Source organism: Podarcis muralis, chromosome 10, assembly GCF_964188315.1.
Source record: "Podarcis muralis chromosome 10, rPodMur119.hap1.1, whole genome shotgun sequence".
NCBI classification, from domain to species: domain Eukaryota; kingdom Metazoa; phylum Chordata; class Lepidosauria; order Squamata; family Lacertidae; genus Podarcis; species Podarcis muralis.
The window spans coordinates 50,012,010-50,035,379 of NC_135664.1; the positions used below are offsets into that span (position 1 = coordinate 50,012,010).

General features: G+C 46.4%; 1 protein-coding gene across 2 annotated transcripts; it reads right to left on the minus strand.

The window, feature by feature from the left end:
• Positions 1-813: 813 nt before the first annotated feature.
• Positions 814-18,980, minus strand: MCM5 (minichromosome maintenance complex component 5). 2 transcript variants are annotated; one of them, XM_028746023.2, is made up of 17 exons: positions 18,855-18,980; positions 18,027-18,219; positions 17,377-17,503; positions 16,270-16,398; positions 15,449-15,621; positions 13,141-13,296; positions 11,626-11,792; positions 10,520-10,691; positions 9,880-9,991; positions 9,009-9,152; positions 8,234-8,299; positions 7,710-7,886; positions 6,987-7,099; positions 5,989-6,117; positions 4,802-4,944; positions 3,912-4,039; positions 814-1,218 (listed from the first exon to the last, which is right to left on the minus strand). In XM_028746023.2, the coding sequence occupies exons 2-17, from the start codon at positions 18,191-18,193 to the stop codon at positions 1,117-1,119; spliced, it is 2,205 nt and encodes a 734-aa protein (XP_028601856.2). In that variant the 5' UTR covers positions 18,194-18,219; positions 18,855-18,980; the 3' UTR covers positions 814-1,116. The 2 variants fall into 2 exon arrangements, with proteins under 2 accessions (XP_028601856.2, XP_077791134.1); XM_077935008.1 differs by having other exon boundaries at positions 18,027-18,199; positions 18,855-18,954.
• Between the last annotated feature and the right edge of the window lie 4,390 nt (positions 18,981-23,370).

Genomic DNA, 23,370 nt, shown 5'->3' on the forward strand with positions numbered 1-23,370 from the left:
TCACCCTGCCACAGGGATTCGAACCGGCAACCTTCTGATCGCAAGTCATAGGCTCTGTGGTTTAATCCACAGCGCCACCCGCGTCCCTTAGACAGCTGGTATTTACAGGCATTTTGCCTCCACTAGGCAAAGGTAGCAAATGGCCATCATGACTTATCCTGCATGAAACGGTCTAACTCCCTTTCAAAGTTGGTGGCCACCCCCATATCCCGTGGGAACAAATCCCAAAGTTTACCTCTGTCAGGTGATGGCTCTCCAAATGTTGCCAAATGATAACTCCCACCATCCCTGTCTACCACTGCCATTCTTGCCAGTGCTGATGGGAGTTGTGGTTCAACAACATCTGGAGGGCCAACATCTGGACCTGCTATATCTGTTTCTGCAAAAAAAAAAGGGGGGGAGATTTATCCTAGCATCTCCTCTCTGCAACCCTCAGCACGCTTGCTTCCTTGCCTCTACCACTGAATGACACACACACAAATGACTTCAGTTACTAACTGGCAATTAATTCATTACCGATGTGTCACCGCTGTGCACAAGAATCAGGTGGCATAAACATGCCTTGGAACGAACACTCAAGGGAAGGATTTTTATTTTCTGCAAACGCTTTGCTCCTGGAGCCGTCTCAGCGACCTCAATGCAGGCCCACTTGAGATCACCATGCAATGTGGATCACTTCAGATTGTGGTATTAATTTCCTGGACGAAGCTTCCAGGCCTTGTGTGAACAAGATCTAGCAGAAACAAGCCGGGAAGGTGACCCTCTTGCACGTATGCCGGGCGCCCCACCAAACACTCACACGCCTACAACAAACACGACTATATTTCATTTATTAAGTTTTAATGCAGCTAAAAAGCTTTTGATGTTCTAGCAAAACATCAAGGCGACACTTTAATGGGAAAGCTGGAACAAAATAACAACAGCAGCAGCAGCAGCTCTTCTTATCAGCCTCTGTGCCATGAAGAGTTTCCATCCGCAAGACATAGATGGGCCAGTCTCTGAAGGACCTTTCTGGTAGGGACAGGAAGCAAACAGCCTGAGGGGACTCACAGAACTTTTGTGCCAAGTGTGGGGAGAGCCAATCGGCTCCTGAAGCTCACGGAAGGAAGTGGCGTTCTACTTGATGCGGTAGAGGACCTTGCGCTGCATGCGATGCTGGATCTCGCCACGGCGCATCATGAGTTGCAGCACTTTGTAGATGGAATGCTCAGGGTATTTCTGGGAAGGAGGCGAGAGAGCAGGAAGAAAGTCTGTGAGGCCCACTGTTTATTTTATTTACAAAAAGGCATTTGCCGCTCAGTTGTGTTTTTTTAAAAAAAAACTCACAACCTTCAAAGTGTTTTACGAAAAGGAGGAAACAATGAAATTATAAATAAATTTTTTAAAGAACTATTTAAAATCAATTGTAGGATTTTTTAATTTTTTAAAAAACCACTTGTCAATATTCTACATGTCTGCATACGCTTGCCTATAAAAAGGTAAAGGTACCCCTGACCATTAGGTCCAGTCGTGGCCGACTCTGGGGTTGCGGCGCTCATCTTGCTTTATTGGTCGAGGGAGCCGGCGTTTGTCTGCAGACAGCTGGTCATGTGGCCAGCATGACTAAGCCACTTCTGGTGAACCAGAGCGGCACACGGAAATGCCGTTTACCTTCCCACCAGAGTGGTACCTATTTATCTACTTGCACTGGCATGCTTTAGAACTGCTAGGTGGGAAGGAGCAGGGACCGAGCAACGGGAGCTCACCCCGTCGAGGGGATTCGAACTGCCAACCTTCTGATCGGCAAGCCCTAGGCTCAGTGGTTAGACCACAGCACCACCCGCGTCCCTACGCTTGCCTATAGTGGGCGCCAAAAAGCACACAGTGAAGGCACCTGCCTGATGTCAACAGGCAGGGAGTTCCAAAGTGTAAGTGCTGCCACACTAAAATATCAATTACAGTGGTACCTTGGTACTCGAACGGCTTGGCTCCCAAACAAATCAGCTCCCAAATGCTGCAAACCCAAGAGTAAGTGTTCCAGTTTGCGAATGTTCTTCGGAAGCCGAACATCCAATGCAGCTTCCTCTTGAGTGCAGGAAGCTCCTATAGCCAATCGGAAGCCGCGCCTTGGTTTTCGAACCGTTCTGGGAGTCGAACGGACTCCCGGAATGGATTAAGTTTGAGAACAAAGGTACCACTGTACTTACAAATGTGGTGAGAGTGGAACCTGTGACAGTTCCATAGGTCAAAGCAGTCAGGTGGACATATATGGAATGAGGAGATCTCGCAGGTAGACTGGACCCAAGCTGAAAAACAATCGCTGAGCTGGGTTGGAGGTGGGGATGTTGGGTGAGTTAAGAAGCCAGCTCCTGGGTAAAGAGAAGCTTTGCTTCTGAGATGCAACAAGAACACAGTGCTCGGTTTGAAGGGGAAAGTGGAGTGGGTGAGGCAGAGAAGGTCAAACACTGCTTTTTTTCATTTTCACTCTATGCTATGTATTATGGGTCTAGGGTCATTCCCAGTGGGGTCCATCCAGCTCAAGTAACTTGAGAGAGCAGAGAAGGGTCAGAGCTGGATGTGGCAGTGGTAGGTGTGCAGGGTTGCCTCCTCAATGACGAGAAGCAGGGCTCCAGTGATAGCTCTTGCACATAGAAGGCACATCCTTGTGTGGGGACAGTCAAACCTTATTCCCCCTCTTCCTTCCTTCAAAAGAGCACAGAGCCCCTTTATGCGCTTCCTAGTTCGTCTCCTATGCAGGCAGCTTACAGGGCTACCCCTGCTTCACTTCAGCAGCAGAATTGCATCCCTCGTCTGCCCTTCAGAGCATTATCCCCAACAGCTTGCTGAAGATGGCATGCTCAGAGCCAAATCAAAATGGCGACTGTGGCCAGCTGTTCAACATCTCCCCAGGGCTTGCTGTGGGTGAACAGCTCATGAGAAAGCTGCCCTATGGCCCCCATGGGTGCCATAGCAGCTTTTCCAGAACCTTTCCCTACTGGGCAATGATACATGGCATTGTGAGCCTGCAAGTAGATGTCATACAATCCGTTAGGGGGTGTGGGAACTTTGGCTTCCAAAAGCAGAAATGTTGGCTTGTTCCCATGGAGATGAAGTGAACAGACCCCTCTTAACTTGCTTCAGAGATGACTTGCAGCATCGGAAGCAAGGTGAGAACTTAAGAAAAGCTTTTGGATCAAGCTGATTTAATTCAACGTCTTGTTCTCTTAGCGGCCAATCAGATTCCTCTGACAAGCAGGGCACGAGCGTAACAGGAGCGAGTGAAGAGCCCTCAACTATGTTAAATGTGTTAAATGTCTTGTGTTAACAAAAAAAAGGGAGTCAATTCTAGGCTTGGTTATAGTAAACCTCAAGAAGGGTAGGTCAAGTAGAAAATCCTTGAGTGTGAAGTGTTATTGTTTCAGAAAACAGGTACTTCAGATCTTTCAGCATCATGAAGAAATCATGAAAGCAGCTAGAAGTGTTTGTTTTTAAAATAAATATCCCCCAGTCTGTTGCTCTTCAACAAATGTGAATAAGGAGATCAGGTATATGTACTTATTTCTATTTACAGATTATAAATATACTCTCATAAAATACCAGGGCAGTTGTATAGCACTGTAAAACCATTAAGAGCAGTACAAAAGTTTCTCTTCAATGGAAGTAGTAGTCCAGAAGGGCTCTAGCTCAGGCCTGCGCAACTTGTAACCTCAACAAAGCCAAATTTCTGAACTGCACACCAGGGGTGGATAGCATCTCATAATACTGCAACCCTTGGCTTGAGTAAGCCTCTTAAAAATGTTGTTACTGCCTTTGAAGGACCACAAACAGAGACAGATTATCAGTGTTTGGCAGGTTGTGTGTGGCTTCGTAGGTTGCAAATTCTGCCAGCCTCTCCCAAGCTTGCCATGAATTGCCTGACCCCCTGAACTCACTTGCTTCACAAAATCCTGGATGATGCTGTGTTCGGAGACTTGGGAGCCAATGGCAAAGCGACGCTTGAGCTGCTTTTCAATGCGCGACAGCATCTCCTGGTCCTCCTGGGTAGTGAAACCCTCCACGCCTAGAGAAGAGATTTAAATGCAGTTCTCTTTAAAGGTAAAGGTAAAGGTACCCCTGACCGTTAGGTCCAGTTGCGGATGACTCTGGAGTTGCACGCTCATCGCGCTCTATAGGCCGAGGGAGCCGGCGTTTGTCCGCAGACAGCTTCTGGGACATGTGGCCAGCATGACTAAGCTGCTTCTGGTGAACCAAAGCAGTGCACGGAAATGCCATTTACCTTCCCGCCAGAGTGGTACCTATTTATCCACTTGCACTTGATGTGCTTTCGAACTGCTAGATGGGCAGGAGGTGGGACCGAGCAATGGGAGCTCACCACGTTGCAGGGATTCGAACCGCCAACCTTCTGATCGGCAAGCCCTAGGCTCTGTGGTTTAGACCACAGCGCCACCCGCGTCCCCGCAGTTCTCTTTACAGAAGCTTAAATGCAAAAATATGTGGGCACCACTGCACCACCTAGTTAACACAGTACAATAGGATGGGTGGGTTAGGGGTATAGTGCATCTACATGCAAAATATACCAGGTGCAATCCTCAGCATCTCCAAATAAGGCTGGGAATGTCCCTTGCCTGTGGCCTCTGGAACGCTGTCCAAAAGGGAAAGTGGCCTAGCCTAAACACACCTTGTAAATCAATGGCACAGGGTATCGACTGCCTTTTCCACTGGAAAGAGCACATTTTGTATCTTTCCAACAAGACTATGTATACCCAAATACTTCCAGAGGACACGGGTGTTGTGCAAGTGTGCTGCCGTTTTGTTGTCTCACCTGAGAGGCTGCCTGACATGGCAGCATCGAGCGTAGACACCTGGAAGAGCCGCAGGGCTTCCTCAACGTCTGCGTCCGTGGCAAAAGGCTGGAGCTTCATCTTGCTGAGGGACTCTGCAATCCGCACAATGGCCTCCAGCTGCCTGCATGGCAGAAAGGAAACATCATATACAGTCGTACCTTCGATCCCAAACACCTTGCAAATTGAACGTTTTGGCTCCCGAATGCCGCAAACCCGGAAGAGAGTGGTTCCAGTTTGCGAACGTTCTTTGGAACCCAAACGTCCAATGTGATTTCTGCGGCTTCCAAACATTTTTTGAAGTCAAAAAGACTTCCGGAATGGATTCCATTCGACTTCCGAGGTACCACTGTATATATCTCGAAGGGGAAAGAAATGAAGGTTATTGCAGCAAGGGAACGGGAAACGTACGGAGGCAAAACCTCAAATCAAATGCTGAGAATAGAAGAAACACTTGCTAGAAATTGCAATTCTTAATAGCAGGCAGAAATTGCCCTTAAGCCTAGACATGCTGCACTTCAACACAGAATGTACATCTATACAATGTAGGAAAATAAAGCAGGTATATGACAAGGAAGAAGGCACCCAGACCTATGCTTTCCATTGAGATACAGATTTCTATGTGCAGGGATTTTTATTTTTATTTTTTTAATTGTAGAGGATCTCCACTGCAGCTGGTCAAGAGATTATGGGAGCAGTTAACGCAGGTACGTATGGGAAGGCTACAGGTTTCCCATTCCTGTGCCGAGAACATTCAGTCATGAAACACTTTCTACACTTGAGGTCTGGAGAGGTGCAATATTACCATCTCAGCAAAAACTAGGCCAGGCAGAGAACAAAGCCTCACATAGCCAAGTCTCCCTTCTCATCAGCACACAGTCCCAATTCATGGCCCAGGCCAAGCCCAACCAGTCAGGCAAGATTCCTGAAGAGAACCTTCACCCAGCATCTGTGCCCCCACTCGATCCAAGCAGCCAGCAGAAGGACACACTTCCGTCATCCAACGCAACTTCCCTGAGAAAGATCTGACCATCTTGTCTCAACAGTGCATCTGTCTTGGCCTCACACAAGGGAGCCTGCCAAGAACAAGAGGCCTCCTAGGCCATCCTCCTAGGCACCGTCCTTTGCATTCCTCCCCATCCCTCACAGACACCTGCTGCCACCTCACCTGACCGTAATGGGAATGCTGGATCGGCGGTCGCTTTCCCTCTCGTGCTGGCGAGCTCCGCTGCGCATGAGGATGTAGCGGTTCTTCAGCTTCTCTGCGGCCTCTGCAGAAAGACGAGGGCCGCACTTCCTGCAGAGGACATTTCAGGGCTTAATAAATCAGAGGGAGCACCGAACTCGCACAATTCTACCAGAGGCTTCCCTACCAACTGGCTCTGCCACAGATCTTCCCCAGTCTCACCCATCTGGAAGAGTCTCCATCCTATTCAAACCCCGAGCCAGAAACAGCTTTATACTTTTGAGAGCAGATTTTTGGAGATCTAATCCAGCTTTCCCTACAGTATCCCCAACGACTCAGCACTGTCATTAAACTCAGAAGCACTACCCAAAACAGCTAAGCAGAAGCCCAAATTCCAGAAACTGAAGTTTGAATGGCAAGTTATAAAGGTTATACTGGCGCAATATGCCTTCGCATAGTTCTGGAAGACTTGGCCTTGTGGTTTGTGGGATATGGCCCTTGACAGTAGAATGCAGTGTGATGAGGAATGACAGTGAAAATGTTGGGAGGGTTAGGAATGGGGGACAGTGGTAAATATATGAACTATTTGAAAAGCAATTGTAATGAACAGATTACGCTAGTAGGACTGCAAGAAGTTCTGTAAGGAGGACTATTTGAAATATTGCAAGAAAGACTATGAAGAGAATTATTAGTTAATGATAATTAAGAGTAATAGAGAAATTAAGAGATGTAGAATAAGCGATAAAGAATGGAAAATCATCAGAGGTGGTTGACGGAGGTCTAAAATATTGTATAAGAAGTTATGTTAAATGATTGTTGAAAATGATATATTAAAAAACCAATAAAAATATGTGTGTGTCTGTGTGTGTGTCTGTGTGTGTGTGTGTGTGTATTCTATGTCTCAGCCCACCATAAAGCTTGTTTAGAAGCGCTTGCCATCCTTCCCAGGTGACAGTGCTACAATTCCTCAATTGACTCACGCTCGGCAGTAGGCGATCAGCTTCTTCAGTTTGTTCAGCTCAATCTCCCCCTCCACAGCTTGGGTCTGGGTCAGAGCACTCACATGCAGAGACATCACGTGCTTGGCCAGTATCTGTGGATACAGCGCAGGAGGGGTTGGAAGCACGAAGCACACCAAACAGGAGCCTTTTAATCATGCAGGAAACATATGGCTGGCAAAGAATTCATTTAAACAAGTGCAGGCTAGGCTCTAACAATGGCTCTGCCCTGCCTTAGTTCTCAGTTATAACCTATCCTTTAGGAAGCAGTCTCAGTTTACAGCGTGCTCTGCAGCCTTGCACATAAAATCATATTGTGCAGACAGACTGCACAATATTCCCATGCCAGAGGCTGAGAGATTGTGTGGCCTCATGGAGCAGCAAAGCATTATGGGGCAGATATGGGACTTAGAGCACAAGATTTGTTCAGATTGGCCTTTGGATTTCAGCTTCCCAGCCTGGGGAAATGCTAAATCCTATCAAGGATGTTATGCTACCTAGGAGGACAAGCTGATCAGAAAACATACACTGTTGGGGCCAAGGGCCTATTCCATCCTCCAGAAGTGCTCTGCCATGGCAAATGCATGAAAAGCAGGGTCATGCCTGAATATACAGTCCCTCTTCTGCTATCACAAGGTAGTTGGTCTCCCCGGCAGGCAGACCTACAGTGCCTTCCCTGTTCACAGAGCAACCCAGCCCACCTACCATATCTCTTTCCTCATTGTGCTCATCCTTGACAATGAAGATCATGTCAAATCGGGAAAGGATGGTGGGCATGAAGTCTATGTTCTCCTCGCCTTTAGTTTCATCCCAGCGACCGAAGACGGAGTTGGCAGCTGCCAACACGGAGCAGCGCGAGTTGAGGGTGGTCGTGATACCGGCCTGTGTGAGCGCACCGAGGCGAAAAGGAAAAAAAGTCACGTCAGCAGGAATCCGAAGCATGACAGTAAATAATGCAAAATCAATGGGCATGTAAACCCACGTTCAAGTGCTGAATGCAGACCAGGCCCATAGGGTGAAGCTCGAAGCCACTTTGGAAACTCATCAGCTCTTTTTCCTTTTGCATGCCAGTGGGAAGAAATTAACCCCGCTTAATTGGGCCCTTACCATTTAAAAGCCCAATAAGAGATCCAAGTTTAAGCGTAAGACTCACAGGCTGAAGATACTTAAAGCAAGCAGTTGGGACACCATGCCTAAAAGGTTGGTGCTGCCTTGGCAACGGAGCTCACCTTGGCAATGGAGATGGTTTGCTGCTCCATCGCTTCATGGATAGCCACTCTGTCATCCTCACGCATCTATAGAAACAAAAAAAGGGGGGAGAAGAGAGCATCAAATAGTCTATACCAGGCATGGTCAAACTTGGGCCTCCAGCTGTTTTGGGACTACAATTCCCATCAACCCTGACCACTGGTCCTGCTAGCTAGGGATGATGGGAGTTATAGTCCCAAAACATCTACACTATTTCCTGCTCTTTCAGGCATGGGCAACTGATGCAAGATGCTACCACATCTCCCCCTCCCTGAGGGCTGCACTACAATATTTTTATTTATCCATTAACTAGTGGCTGGAGGCAAACTACTGACTTTTAAACTTCGGAATGTAAACCTTTCATGTAACAAATGAATCTAGACAGCATACGATCAACATTTTGAAAAACTTTTACCTCAGGATTGCAACCATTTGCCCACTGTCCTAATGGATAGGTTTTATTAGGGCCAGTTGGCCTCCTAGCATCTGCTTATATTATGCACTACTTAATATATATTAATACACTGTCCTGACCTCATCTTTTTGTGGCATCCCCAAAGCTAACTGGTTTTTGGTTGCTTTGGACTAAAATTCCCATCAGCCCCAGCCAACACATTCAATGGCCAGAGATGATGGGAGATGTGATCCACAGCATCTGGAAGGCTCTACATTGGAGAAAGCTGGTGTACTAGGAGATCTTCTTCAACCACTGAACATATGGTAACACAGAATTTTGCTGGTGCACCCCATTCGTACCTTGTCAAACTCATCAATGCAAACCACTCCACCATCAGCCAGCACCATGGCTCCTCCTTCCATGAAGAAACTCCGTGAAGATGGGTCTCTGATCACAGAAGCTGTCAGGCCAGCTGCACTGCTGCCTTTCCCAGAGGTGTACACCTGAAAGAGTAACAGAGAGAGAGAAAATACATGTCATGTCAGATGCATAAACTCTGCAGCCCAGTCAGTTTATGGAAAACCTGGTGCAACCCAATAATGTGGGAAACAGATACATCTCAAAGGGGGAGATCATCCTGAGTCAAGGCCCTATCATGGAGATGGGCCTTCTATGTACATCCCACTCTGAATCCCCACTTCTATGCACACCCCACTCTGAATCCCCACTTCGATGTACACCCCACTCTGGCAGGAACTGCAAGGAAAGCCCCCACCCCCAATGAAATTTCTGAATTGTCTGTTATGGGGTCAGGAAGGTTCATCTGCAGATATTTGGATTCTGGGCTGTACAAGGCTTTATAATCAAGCCCAGTAGCATACAGGCAGCTGGTGTACAACTATTAAGATATGTGGTCCATCATCCCATATAACTTCCCCAGTTAATAAACCTGGCAGCCATATTCTGCACTTGCTGTAGCTTCTGCCATTGTCTACATAGAGTGTATTGGAACAATCCAAATGAGGTCTGTAGAGCAGAGATTACTGACAGCAGTAACCCACGCCCATCAAAGATCAGTTTGAATGCATTTTTTATATATCCATAGGTTATATTCTTGTGAATTCAGCTGGGTAGTTCTGATGCATTGTATGGCTATTTCTTTTTGGTGCAATAAAGCAGTACAGATTTTTCTATTTTTAATCCCGAAGAGGCAATATGCAGGACACTTACCCCAATGGGTGAACATCTTTCTACAAACTTCAGCAGCTGGGACTTGGCTGTGCCTGGGTCTCCCAACATGAGCAGATTAATATCTCCTCTGCGGGTCAACCCATCTGGAAGCCTGTAGAGTAAAGCCAGAGAGAGCTCATTTCTTAGTAGCCCCATTTTGGCTCCACCTGTCAGCACTCACCACCTGAGTGAACAGAGTTGATGTATTTCAAACCAGCCTGTCGAAAAGTAGCTGCAAAGAGCTTCAAGGCCACTGGCACCTTCTTCCATTCCACCTTACCAAGTTATTGGCATTAAATTAGCCACAGATGTTCGTGCTATCATTTGATTGGCTTGTTAATGCATTATGTCCCAAGTTAGTGAGTGGAAGTTTTGAGAAGCGAGCCAGGAACTGCCCAGGTCAACTAGAGACATCCTCAGTGAAGAAGGCATGTGGCCAGCATGACCTTTATTTCATTTTAATATACTTCTGGTATGTCTCGACTCTACTCGACAGGAATAGTCATGACACATACTGGACACAAATGCAACTGTTAAATGGGCTGCTCTCCTTCAACATGGAAGGAGGGGGACACGAAAGGATACTTTCTTCTAACTGTATTCCCCTGTTTTGTTCTTCCTTCATGCCAATTGCCAATACCTCTTCCGAGAGCCTCCAAAGAGCATGCAGGCAATAGCCTTCTTGATATCACTGCTTCCATAGATGGAGGGAGCAATACTCTTGGCAATCGTCTCGTAAATATTGGGCATGGAAGCGAGTCGTTGAAAGTCCTCTTCTTCCTGAGGAGTCACAGAACTACTGACACTACGTCCTAGAGGAGAGAATACAGAAACACTCAGGACACTCAATTTTAATTATTTCAAGCATTCACTGCAAAGTCACAGTAGCCCCCATTTTTTATATTTTCCCCATCCCAAACATTACCATTTCTTTCTGTACACTTAGAAGAACTTCACCCCTATTTTACAACAGAGAGGACACATCCCCAGAAGAATATGGGTGGAGTAGGTTTATTTATTTAACAACATTTGTATACGACTTAGTTGTAAATAAAACCTCTAAGTGGTTCACAAAGTATCTAAAATACACATTAAAAACGTCGATGGAAGTCAACGACTAAAATGAAGTGTTTTTTTTTTAAAAAAATCAAAATATAAATACAATCCACAGTTAAACGTATACATTGCAAGCAAAAAGTAGATTAAAATACATGGTAACTTCACGTTTGATTAGGCTTGCCTAGTCAAAAAAATTTTTTAGCAGGACCCAGAAAGAGAACTGCAAAGATACCTACTTAATCTCAATCGGCAGGGAGTTCCAGAAGTGCGAGTTGCCACACTAAAAGGCAGATTCCTTACAAGGGCAGAATGATGATGTGGCACTTTTAAAAGTGTCAGTTCCACAGATGGATGTGTTCGGCTAGGCATATACATGTCTGCTCCTGTTTATTCTATCAAGTTATTTGCATTCAATAACCACAGATAGTGAATTTACAAATCAAACTGATAGCACCTCTATGTGCCATATTAAGAAATTAGCACAGTGGGCCAAAGTTTGAGTGGTGAGACAGGAATTGCCTGGGGTTAACGTGAGGTTATGTTGCCTCTCAGCCACAACACCAAACGAGCGTTCTTCAAATCAAAGCATTCCTGAGCAGGTGGTTCAAGTTCACAAGAATACAAAAGAGGAAGGACAATATTTAGAGCCAGAAACAAAGGAGCAGAGTTTTCCAAAAGCAGCTTTACCCGAGCCTTCAGTGTCCACTTGGATTCCCACCACACGGATGTAAGAGCTTCGTATGCCCACACCAACATTGTCCCGGCCCTTGTTCTTCGTGAGGCCAGACTTCTTGATGGAGTAGATGCCCATGATGGTCACTCTGTTCCCAGGGACAACCTTGTCACATAAATACCTGGAAAAACAATTAGCATAAGCAAGAAGGGAAAGAAAACTGGAACTATAAGATTGCTTTTTGTTTCCTCTTGAATGACAAAAAGCTTACCAAGTACACATGCCTCAAATATTGCAGAGTTGGCCCAGGAGACAAAATTTTGTCATTTTATTTACTATCAGGTATTTTTATGTTGCTTTTCCATTGTACATCTTTATCTTTAGAATGCACACAGTGGTTAACAAGCAGCCAAGAATGCTCTAACTGTTTTCAACACATGCAAGCAAGATGGCAATCGCTGTGTTCCTGCATCATTCAGCTGGTGGGTGGTTGACCCAGTGTACCAGCTGGGAATTGGACTAGAAAATAAGTCTTTGGGTTCCTTCCAAATTTGCTAAATAGCTTTATAGTGCAGTCTTATTTCATGCCTACTCAGAAGTAAGATCCAGCAAGTTCACTGAAACTTACTCCCAGATATGTGTGCGTAGGATTGCAGTTTTAAATAAGTATCAACAGGGCCATTCCTGTGGCCCACCTACATTCTCATGTCTTCAGGAACCAACATTATCTAACAACCCATACCCCAAAAGTACACAAAAGGTGTCACACAGAAGGTATCCAATTTTGTAGAGCCAGAGGACACTGCAACCGACTCAAATGTTCAATGTAGCCATTCTTATGACAGGTTCAGCACAGGCAGCTGTCTTACATCAGCATCAGATCATTTGGTCCACCTAGATCAGCCACAGGCGAACTCTGGCCTTCCAGATGTTTGGGACTACAATTCCCATCATTCCTGACCACTGGTCCTGTTAGCTAGAGATGATGGGAACTGCAGTCCCAAACATCTGGAGGGTCGGAGTTTGCCTATGCCTGACCTAGATTACAGCCTACACCAGGGATTAGGAACCTGCAACCCCACTAGATACTGTTTATTTAAAATTTCTAGAAGTATTTCTAGACCATTCCTCATATATATACCGGGGTAATACACAGCAAAATTTACAACAAAAAAAGCATCATATACCATAAAACCATGCAGAATTATCATAAAAATGACTGGCTCGATACAAACTCGCATCAGTCCCAGCCAGCATGGGAACCAGTCGGGGTTGATGGGAGTTGTAGTCCAACATCTGGATGGCCAAAGCTTAGCCATCCCTGGTCTACACTGATTGCCACCAGCTCTCCAGGCTTTCAGATAGGGCTCTTTCCCCATCACATGCTATCTGAACTTTTTACCTGGAGATGCCTAGGGGGTTGAACCTGAGAACTATTGATTTCCAAGCGTTTGTTCTACCACCGAGAAATAAACCCCTCTTCCTAACAACAAAGATCCCTGTCTAAATCAGCTGATGGAAGTTGTCACCTGTCGCAGTAGAGCTGCATGTGCCTGGGCATCTCCCCATGGGGGACAGCATCTGGAGACTCCTGGAGCTTCAGGGTCTGGAAATCCACACATTTGCACTTGTCTGGAACAATGAAGTATGGGTCCAAAGGGCACTTTGTTAGGCCTGTCTGTTCCCTGAAAAGGGGAGGAGGGAAGAGAGAGGGGGGACATGGGTGCAGGGAAGATGGGAGCAGATTGTACATTAGAGTTTTTATTTATACTTTTCAAATTTATACATTTTACTAATTCTACAATCATTTTAACATTTCAAAGTTTGACTTCCTTGCCGCTCTTTCTGTGGTTCCTTAATTTTTTTAATATCTTCTGCATATCCAAATTCATTTCATTTGCTCATTTGATTATCTACTTTAAATATAAACTGCAGGTTATTACAACGATCCTGCCAATGTTTTTATCTGTTCGAAATTCATCTGTAAATGTTCAATAATTATCTTGATTTCTTATTCTTCCAGTGAGTTTTGTCATTTCTGCATATTCCACAAGTTTTTGGATCCATTCTTCCTTTACTGATTCCATTAGAAGGGCTACTTTTAAAATGAGGCTGCATTTTAAATTGCATTTTAACCTGTATTTTAAATTGTTTTTTCCCCTATTATGTTTTTACTGTAATTTTACTGGTGTTAGCCGCCCTGGGCCCAGCTCTGGCCGGGTATAAATCAAATTTATTTTTATTCTTATTATTATTATTATAGAAGGTGCTCCCTGGTGTGCTTTTATCATCTTTATCTAAGTCATCTTCCAAGACACCTAGTCTGGCAAGTCATGAAAATCCCTGTTTTGCAGATTAAGGAAATGGAACCAAGAGACACCAAACTTGCCCCAAGATTGCCTACTGTGCCCAAGGAAGGTTGCGGAACCCACAGACCTCAGCTTCATGTGGGGGCCATATATTCACCTGACCCCCACTCACAAAAGTGTTAAGGGAAAGCCTTCAGAGGACATACTAAAGATATAGGGTTGTTTTACCTGTGCACTGCTGGGAGAAAAGCAAAAGTAAACATAGACTTTAGTTTAGTCAGCTAAACAGGCATGGAGAACCTTTGCAGATGTTGCTGAACCAGAATCCCCATCACCTCTGGCCATCAATCGTGCTTGTTGAGGGTATATAGGAATTGCATTTCAGCAGCCTCTGGAGGGCCAAAGGTTCCCCACACCTGAGTAAAAAGGATTTGATTGACCCAATGCACTACTTGCTCTTCTGTGGTGGTACAATTAGGTTAGTTTTAGGCTCTGAGCTCAGCACCTGATATTACCAACTGATGTGGGTGGGTGCTGTGCATCTTTCCATCAGCTTCAAAATGTAAGGTAAGCCAGTCCTTCTTCACCTGGAGGCCCTGGACTTCTGCCCCAAAGTCGCCCACAGCCCCCAAGTGAGCCAATTGCTCTTGATTAAAAGCTGCTGATCACCGTGCTGGTTCTGCTTAATTCTTAGGTCCTTTCTGAGAACACGGGACAATTGCATTTCCCATGAAGGAGGTATCAAAAATCTTAGGAAGAAGGCAGGAAACCTTAAGCAAAACCTTCTTGAGAACAAGATCCATTTAAAATAATAATAAAAAAATGTCCAGTAGCACGTTAGAGACCAATTAAGTTTGTTCTGGGTATAAGCTTTCATGTACACATGAAAGCTTACACCCAGAACAAACTTAGTTAGTCTCTAAGGTGCTACTGGACATTATTTTATTTATTTCGACTGCGTCAGACCAACATGGCTACCTATCTGAGCCAAGATCCATTTAACTTAGTGTGATTAACAACTGAGCAAACACACATAATACTCTGCCAGAAAACAAATGACAGGGGCTGCAATCCAATCCTCCCCTGGGGCATGCATGTATTGAGTGAAGGCATCCCTTTGCTTGCATCTCCTGGCTCAGCCCGATGCCTAAAAGCATCCCGACCAGCAAACCCCCAAAGTGGGGCACTCTGGAGCTGGGCCAGACTGAAATGCACTAGATTCTGAGCTGCTCTTACAGCTGATCTGCCTGGTCCCCGCCCCCCAACCTTTCATCTGCTGTGGGTGGCCTGGTTGTGCCTCTGCAGAACCTTGGTAGTGCAAAGTTTAGATTGCTCTGTAAGACTGCAGAAACCTGTACCTGGTTTCTTGGCAGTAAGGTCCACTAAATTCCAGTGTCCTGAGAGCAAGCTCTAAATAATGCAATTTGGCTGGGCATGTACAGGGTTGCCCTGCAGGAGGATTTTGCACGTGAGATGGGGCAGACGAACAAGAGAAGAGATGCACTGGGAAAGGGACTTTCAGCCTTACGTGCTGCATTTCCGAGGAAGAGCGTATCCTTCCAGGCCAGGGCGCAAGGCGATGTTGGGGATGATGTTTCGGCATGTGCGGCACTGGATGGTGATCCTGGTGGCTTTGGCTCTCACAGCAGTTGCAGCAATGATGATTCCTGGGATCTTCACCAGATGAGACATCTGCTCCGACTGCAAAGCAAGCAGGAGGGGAAAACAGCTGTGAACGAGCTCCAAAGGAAACAGCTGCAAATTGCACTCCAAAGTGTTCAGAGCCAAATGCAATAAATCCACAAATCCCATTTTCTCTTCCCCTGTACCTAACAAAATCAGTTTTTAAAAACTCGAAGTGTTCCCGTTTCTAAATGCAGGTAGGTAAATAGGGAAATAAATCCAAAAATGCAAATCAAAACATTTAATGAACGTACAATGTGCCTGATGTACTCGGCTACAAAATATGGTTTTTAAAAGATTTTATTTTCAAAGCTGAGAATTGTGGAGGACTTGGACATAGGCATGAAAATTTCCAGGGGCAGCTTCCTGTGTGAACTTAAGGATTGTTGTCTCCCTGCCAACACAGAGAGAGGGAACCATCAAACTTCCTGGGTCAAGCAAATGAGAGGTGGTTACCACCATTTCCTTGTTTACAAGGCTTATGGATGCAGAGGGGATCCACATTGGTTTTGGCTTTGCAAAACTAATACTTGTCAACCACTTCTACTGACTCGCTATGAGGCATCGAACAAGACCATGTGTTTTTTCCAAAGGGTTTCTCCACATCTAAATGCTCTACTGTAGCTTCTCCTCTTCAGTCTATCATAGTGAATCCACCCAGCTCACCTTGAGACTGCGGATATTGGCTGGATTGGCATCCGACCTCAGCATGACTTGAATGTCTTGAAGAGTCTCCTCTCCCGTTGGACGAGGGCGTGTTATTTCATCAGCCACCTCCTTTGCCGCTTCCTCTAGCTGAGAAAAAGAACGTTGCTGCTCAGAACATCAGAAGCCAATGGCTATCACTCCCTTTGTTAGCAAGCTCAGGTGGTAAGTGTCAACAGAAATGAAGCCGCTAAGAAGTATGAGGGAGGTATCAGCATGCTAAGCAGAAGTACATTGGGCAGGGGCAAAAAGCCCAAGACTACCAAAGAAGAACTGAGCATGCTAAGTGATGGCTGAATGAGCAAAAAGAAAAAAAGGGGGGGGTGGAACAGAGTAGGGAATAACTGGCCAGCAATATTTTGTTTCAGGTCCCCCGTGGGGAGAGCCAGTATGGTGTAGTGGTTAGACTAGGACCTGAGAGGTAAAGGTAAAGGTACCCCTGCCCATACGGGCCAGTCGTGTCCGACTCTAGGGTTGCACGCCCATCTCGCTTAAGAGGCCGGGGGCCAGCGCTGTCTGGAGACACTTCCGGGTCACGTGGCCAGTGTGACGAAGCTGCTCTGGCGAGCCTGCACCAGCGCAGCACACGGAAACGCCGTTTACCTTCCCGCTAGAAAGCGGTCCCTATTTATCTACTTGCACTTGGACGTGCTTTCGAACTGCTAGGTGGGCAGGAGCTGGGACCGAACGACGGGAGCTCACCCCACTGCGGGGATTCGAACCGCTGACCATACGATTAGCAAGTCCTAGGCGCTGAGGTTTTACCCACAGCGCCACCCGCGTCCCTAGGACCTGAGAGACCGAGGTTCAAATCCCTACCTGGCCATGCGACTCACTGGGTGACCTCAGGCCAGTACCCAACTCTCAGCCTAACCAACCTCACAGGGTTGTTGGGAGGATAATATGGAGAAGGGCAGGGGAGAATAAAGCATGCCACCTTGGTCTCCTTGGAGGAAAGGTGGGATATAATATGTAATAACTAATAATAAATCAATGCTGTCCATGTTCATCTGACTGCAACCCACTATTTCTGTCTCCCAGCCCTTCTCACCCTTGCCCCAGACATACCAGCTGCAGGTGCTCAGCAGGCTGCTTGAACAGGTAGTCTGCCAGGTCCTCATCAAAGCTTGCCAAGTCCTCCATCTCCACCTCAATCCAGTACTCCCCCAGGTTGTAATGCCGCTTAAGCTCATCTCTTGAGATTGGGGGCGGGGGGGGGGGGGAGAGAGAAAACAAGTTTAGTTTGGCAGGACCTAAAAGTGAAAAGCTCACACCCTAGTACACACTAATATTCTACTGCGTTCATGCTCCTTTGTTTTTCTTATTTAATCTTATTTTCCCCCGATTGGTAGCTGCCTTGAGAAACATGCAAAGGGGTAGTAGCCATGTTAGCCTCTTGCAGTGAAAACAATCCAAGAGTCTTGCAACAATTTGTCAGATGGCTCATGCCACCCTAATTTTTGTTAGTCATTAAGGTGCCATAAGACCCTGAGAACTTTGCCACAGGACAGCCTATAAATACAGTAAACAGAGCCATACTAATCCAAACCAGTAATATATTCAAAGCACAATACATTAAAAGCACAATGCTACACTTATCTACTCAGGAGTTGAGTCCTACTAAGTTCAAAGGGGGGGGGTGTTACTCCTAGATAAGTAGATACTGTGCAGCATTTTAGACTTCAAGTTAAATGGGCACAAAAAAAGGAAGAAGGCACCTGTATTTGAAGGTGAAGCCAGTCCGGTCTGTTCCAACCCGATACTGTCTTAAAAACTCTTTGAAACGTTTCTGCAGCTGGGACTTTCGGACTTGCCCCTCATCAGCTACTGGGTCCCCACCAAAGCTGTCACTGTAGAAGATGCCAGGGTCATCAAAACCAGACATGATTCCCTGTACAGAAAAGGAAGGATCTGTAAAGGAACAAGAGAGAAAAGAGACTAGGCACGGGTTGGCATCTAATACCTAATCCATGGGTAGGCAAACTAAGGCCCAGGGGCCGGATTCGGCCCTATCGCCTTCTAAATCCGGCTCCGGACGGTCCGAGAATCAGCTGTTTTTACATGAGTAGAATGTGCCCTTTTACTTAAAATGCATCTCTGGGTTATTTGTGGGGCATAGGAATTCGTTCATATTTTTTCCCCCAATATATAGTCCGGCCCCCCACAAGATCTGAGGGACAGTGGACTGGCCTCCTGCTGAAAAAGTTTGCTGACCCCTGACCTAATCCAAACCACAGCAGAGTGCCCAAAAAGATAAAAAGTGCATCTGAGCATGTACAAAGCTAAGGTGCAACAGTCAGTTGCACTTTTACTTTTTTGCGTGTTCTTTCAAAAAGTCAAGATTCTGACATTGCCAAGGCCATCAACAGGACAAGAGGTCCCGGATATGGAGACAATACGGTTCGGGAGCGAGGGGCCACTTCCCCGGCCTTGCACCCGACATCCCAGTGGCAAAAGCTACTTACTTGCCCCCCACCCAAACAAGCAGTCGAGAGCCGCTTCCCCCTCCCCGCCCTGCCGGGCTGGCAAACCCCGAAGACACCCACCTGCTTCTCCAGCAACAAACTCGATTCCCGGAAAGAACAAACTTCCGCCCCTTCGGCGCGAAGAGAACGCCAGACGTTTTCGCGGCAAAAAGAAAAAGTAACCCGCCTATTGTCTCGCACCGCTCGCTCCCATTGGGCCAAAGGGCCTAAGAGCTTTGTGATTGGTTTCAGGCGCAAGCAGCTTAACCCCGCCTTCTCCGATCGCGAGGAAGCGGCGCTGGTAGGCGTCGAAGCCGATTGGAGGAAGGAGAAGTGAGACCACGCCCCTTCGTCTGCTTTTTTTCTTTAATTAAATGACTAAGCGCCGTTGGAGAAGGTTTTGGCGCCAAAAGCCTTGAACGGAGCGGAAAAGATGCAGGAGGCGGAAAGGCTTAAGATGGCGGCTGCCAGTACCGCGGCGTGGAGAGGCGTGGGCTGCTGTCCTGTTGTTGTCCCCACCACCACGACCTCTTATAGATTTATGTATAAGCTAAACAAACTATAGCTTAGGGCCCCACTCTCTTGGGGGGGCGGGGCAAAAAATTAAAGAAAAAACCTATGTAGATTTGCAAAATATAAAATTAATTTTAAAAAACAAAAACAAAGCCTACATACAGCAACAGTGTTTGGTGTTGCGTAGGCTTCTATTATGTAAGTAATGGGCCCCGCCTTCTAGCCTGCTCCCTAAAATTTCACTGGTTTGCTCATTTCTATAAATAGGGTGCCTACATTCTGCATGGACTGGTTGCATGGCAGCATGTGCAAATGGCTTTAGATACCTATCAGGTCCATAAATTACCATATGAAGGAAGCCCTGTTTAGAGAAGCTTTTAATGTTTAATAGACTTGTGTTTTAATATTTTGTTGGAAGCCGCCCAGAGTGGCTGGGGAAAACCAGCCAGATGGGGGGGATTAATATTATTATTATTATTATTATTATTATTATTATTATTATTATTATTATTATTTAGCATACAGTATATTTAACACAAAAAACAGCAACAATTTGTTACTGACAAAGGAGAGCCGGGCATATAAAGGGCCCCATTAGGGCCTCATCAAACCTAAATCCGGCCCTGGTTCCCACCACCACGACCCCTTCGAATACATAAAAGGTCCCCAGGCACCCCACGCTCACCCACAACATTGACACAGCGGCTTCTTTTGATTGTAAAAAACTGCATGGGAAATCACTTAACCCCTCCATAGAGGAAATTGCATTGTGCGGAGATGCACCTTTTGAATCTGCCACCTTCCTTATGCACCCCATACTTTGAGCAGCCTGCCCCCTTGCAGACCACTAAAGCTGTGTGAGCGGGGGGGGGGGGGGGGCTACTGCCTCTGTGCCCATGAAGCTATGTGAGAGGTCAAGAGTGTTCAAACCCCCAGTAAGCCATGGAACTCATGGAATCATAGTTGGAATAATAATTTATAATAATAATTTATTATTTATACCCCTGCCACTCTGGGCAGCTTCTAACTGAATATTAAAAACAATACAACATCAGACATTAAAAACTTCCCTAAACAGGGCCGCCTTCAGTTGTCTTTTAAAAGTAAAATAGTTGTTTATTGCCTTGACATCTCCTAATAATAATTTATAGGCACCCCAGGGGTCATCTAGTCCAAACCCCTGCAATGCAGGAAATTCAACATGCGACCCTCCACTCCCCATCCAATTTGAAACCATACTGGATCCTGCTTAATAAATAACAGTGCCTAATAAAAGGCTACCTAGTAAATAATACTGGTGTACCAGGCAGGACTGTGTCAAAACTGCAACAGAATATGTGATGCATTTTTAACATCCAAATGTTACTGTGCAAATGTTGTTTGATATTGTACAGTCCTCGTTCTTCCGTACATGTAATGCTCAGGCCTCGTCTGCAGGTGGAGCTGGCTTTAAAGAAGTGTGCTTACAAATTTGAGTTCTCTGCGTACTGTAAGGACTAGACTTAAGAGGTGCAAAAACATTTGTAAAGAAATGATCTGTGCATGGTGAATTTGCAATGACTGCTGAAGTTACAGGGCTTCCTGATGGCCTGTTCTCCCTTTTGCAGTGAAATTGCTTTTTACCAGCATTCAAGACGCCATGCCACTGGCAAAATGCTATTCTCCTCTTCTCCAGCATGTTAACTGTGGTGCGGTTACTTAGCCCTCCTCAAGTCTGTACAGTTACTTAGTACGAAAGAGTTAATGGAAAGGATCAGATTGAGGCATTGTTGTCTCCTCATATGATCTCCTTATAGGAAAATAACAAAAGTTACTGTTCTGCATTCTGAAACCACTAATTTTTAATTAGATAAAAGGTAAAGGGACCCCTGACCATTAGTTCCAGTCATAGCCGACTCTGGGGTTGCAGTGCTCATCTCGCTTTACTGGCCGAGGGAGCCAGTAAAGGAGCTTAACTAGCATGACCAAGCCGCTTCTGGCGAACCAGAGCAGCACATGGAAACGCCGTTTACCTTCCTTCCGGAGCGGTACCTATTTATCTAATTGCACTTTGATATTCTTTCAAACTTCTAGGTTGGCAGGAGCAGGGACCGAGCAACGGGAGCTCACCCTGTTGCGGGGATTCGAACCGCCGACCTTCTGATTGGCAAGCCCAAGAGGCTCAGTGGTTTAACCCACAGCTCCACCCGCGTCCCTTTAATTAGATAAATCCATGTAAATACAGAATCTCAAGGGTATGACTCCCTAGGCTTTTTCTGCTGTTCAGTTTCCTAGGCATGCTATTATCAATGCAATCTTCAATTAGGTTTTGGGCAGGGGAAATAAAATTGGCATCTAAAGTTGAAATCCCAATATCTTTAGGAGTTAATTCAAGATGCATACTTGAGTCAAGACCACTTGGGACAGATCAACACCTTTCAGCAACTGTAGCAGAGTGGGTTAAGAATTCAAGCTGTTTTTCTCCCATTTTTGTGATGGATGTTAAGCACTATTAATTGGTGTCCGTCATATACATGGCAGAGTATACTAATTTGTGTGATTAAACTTAGATTAGAGTCAATTGGTATGGTCATGTGAATGATCATTTAATAATGTTAGGATTGCAGCTATAGTTCAGTATGAAAGATTTCTGGATTATTATTTGTTGGTTGTAAAAATACAGTGGTACCCCGCAAGACGAACGCCTCGCAAGACGGAAAACCCGCTAGACGAAAGGGTTTTCCGTTTTGGAGGCGCTTCGCAAAACGAATTTCCCTATGGGCTTGCTTCGCAAGACGAAAGCCCATAGGGAAATCTCCGGGGACCTCTTTTAAATGCTAGCGGTGGGGAGCAAAGCCTTTCCCCCCCCTCCGGCCTTCAGAAGAGGTCCAGGAAGGCTGGCGGGGGCCGAAAGGCTTTGCTCCCCACCGCCAGCATTTTAAAAGCAGTCCGGGATAGCAGGGAAGCGCTTCCCGCTATCACGGACGGCTTTTGAAGGCAGGAGAGGTCCGCGAAGCCTGGGCGCGCGGATCTCAGCGCGCGCAGGCTTCGGCATGCCGGCAACTCACCGCAAGCAGCGGCAGCGCTGCCGCTGCTTGCGGAGAGGTCCGCGAAGCCTGGGCGCGCGGATCTCAGCGCACGCAGGCTTCGGCATGCCGGCAACACTCAGCAAGCAGCGGCAGCGCTGCCGCTGCTTGCGGAGAGGTCCGCGAAACTTGGGCGCGCTGATCTCAGCGCGCACAGGCTTCGGCATGCCGGCAACTCACCGCAAGCAGCGGCAGCGCTGCCGCTGCTTGCGGAGAGGTCCGCGAAGCCTTGGCCGGACAGCTTTTGAAGGCAGGCGGGGGGGGAGCAAAGACTTTCGCCCCCGCCAGCCTTCAGAAGAGGTCCTGGACCTCTTCTGAAGGAGGGCGGGGGGCAAATGTCTTTGTCCTCCCTGCCTGCCTTCCCAGGGGCTTTTAAATCGCCCCGGACAGCGGAGAAGTCCTCCGCTGTCCGGGGCGATTTTAAAATGCCGCCCGCCAGCATTTTAAGATCGCCCCGGACAGCGGAGAAGCCCTCCGCTGTCCCGGGGTTTTTTAAAATGCTGGGGGTGGGAAGAAAAGCCCTTGTCCCCCCCCCCCAGCCTTCAGAAGAGGTCGGGGGACAGACTGTACCCGGACCTGGTCTGAAGTCGGTTTCCCTAGGAACGCATTAATTGATTTCCAATGCATTCCTATGGGAAACCGTGCATCGCAAGACGAAAAACTCGCAAGAAGAAAAAACTTGCGGAACGAATTAATTTCGTCTTGCGAGGCACCACTGTACTTGTAAACTATCGGTAATTTCTGTTGTTTGAGCTTTGCAGTGTTTGTACATCAGACACCATCACTTGGCTATGTGTTTTGTCATTCTCCTTTGGTAACCTAGAAATTTATTAACTTCAGCTTTCCTTTATCATAGCTGTCAACCTTCCCTTTTTTTGCGGGAAATTCCCTTATTTCAGCGCCATTTCCCGCTGCTATCCCGGATTGTTAGATATCCCATAGACTGTCTCCGGGACAGGTGAGGCTGCTGATCCTTTATTTTCAAATCTGAAAGTTGACAGCTATGTCCTTTATTTTAG

Excerpts from the sequence above, each read along its gene's own strand:
- MCM5 (XM_028746023.2), bottom strand. The coding sequence starts at position 18,193 with ATGTCTGGTTTTGATGACCCTGGCATCTTCTACAGTGACAGCTTTGGT. Across the intron at positions 15,622-16,269 it reads CCAATATCCGCAGTCTCAAG|TCGGAGCAGATGTCTCATCT; the intron begins GTGAGCTGGGTG and ends CTTGCTTTGCAG. Across the intron at positions 13,297-15,448 it reads CTTCCTCGGAAATGCAGCAC|GGAACAGACAGGCCTAACAA; the intron begins GTAAGGCTGAAA and ends TCCCCTTTTCAG.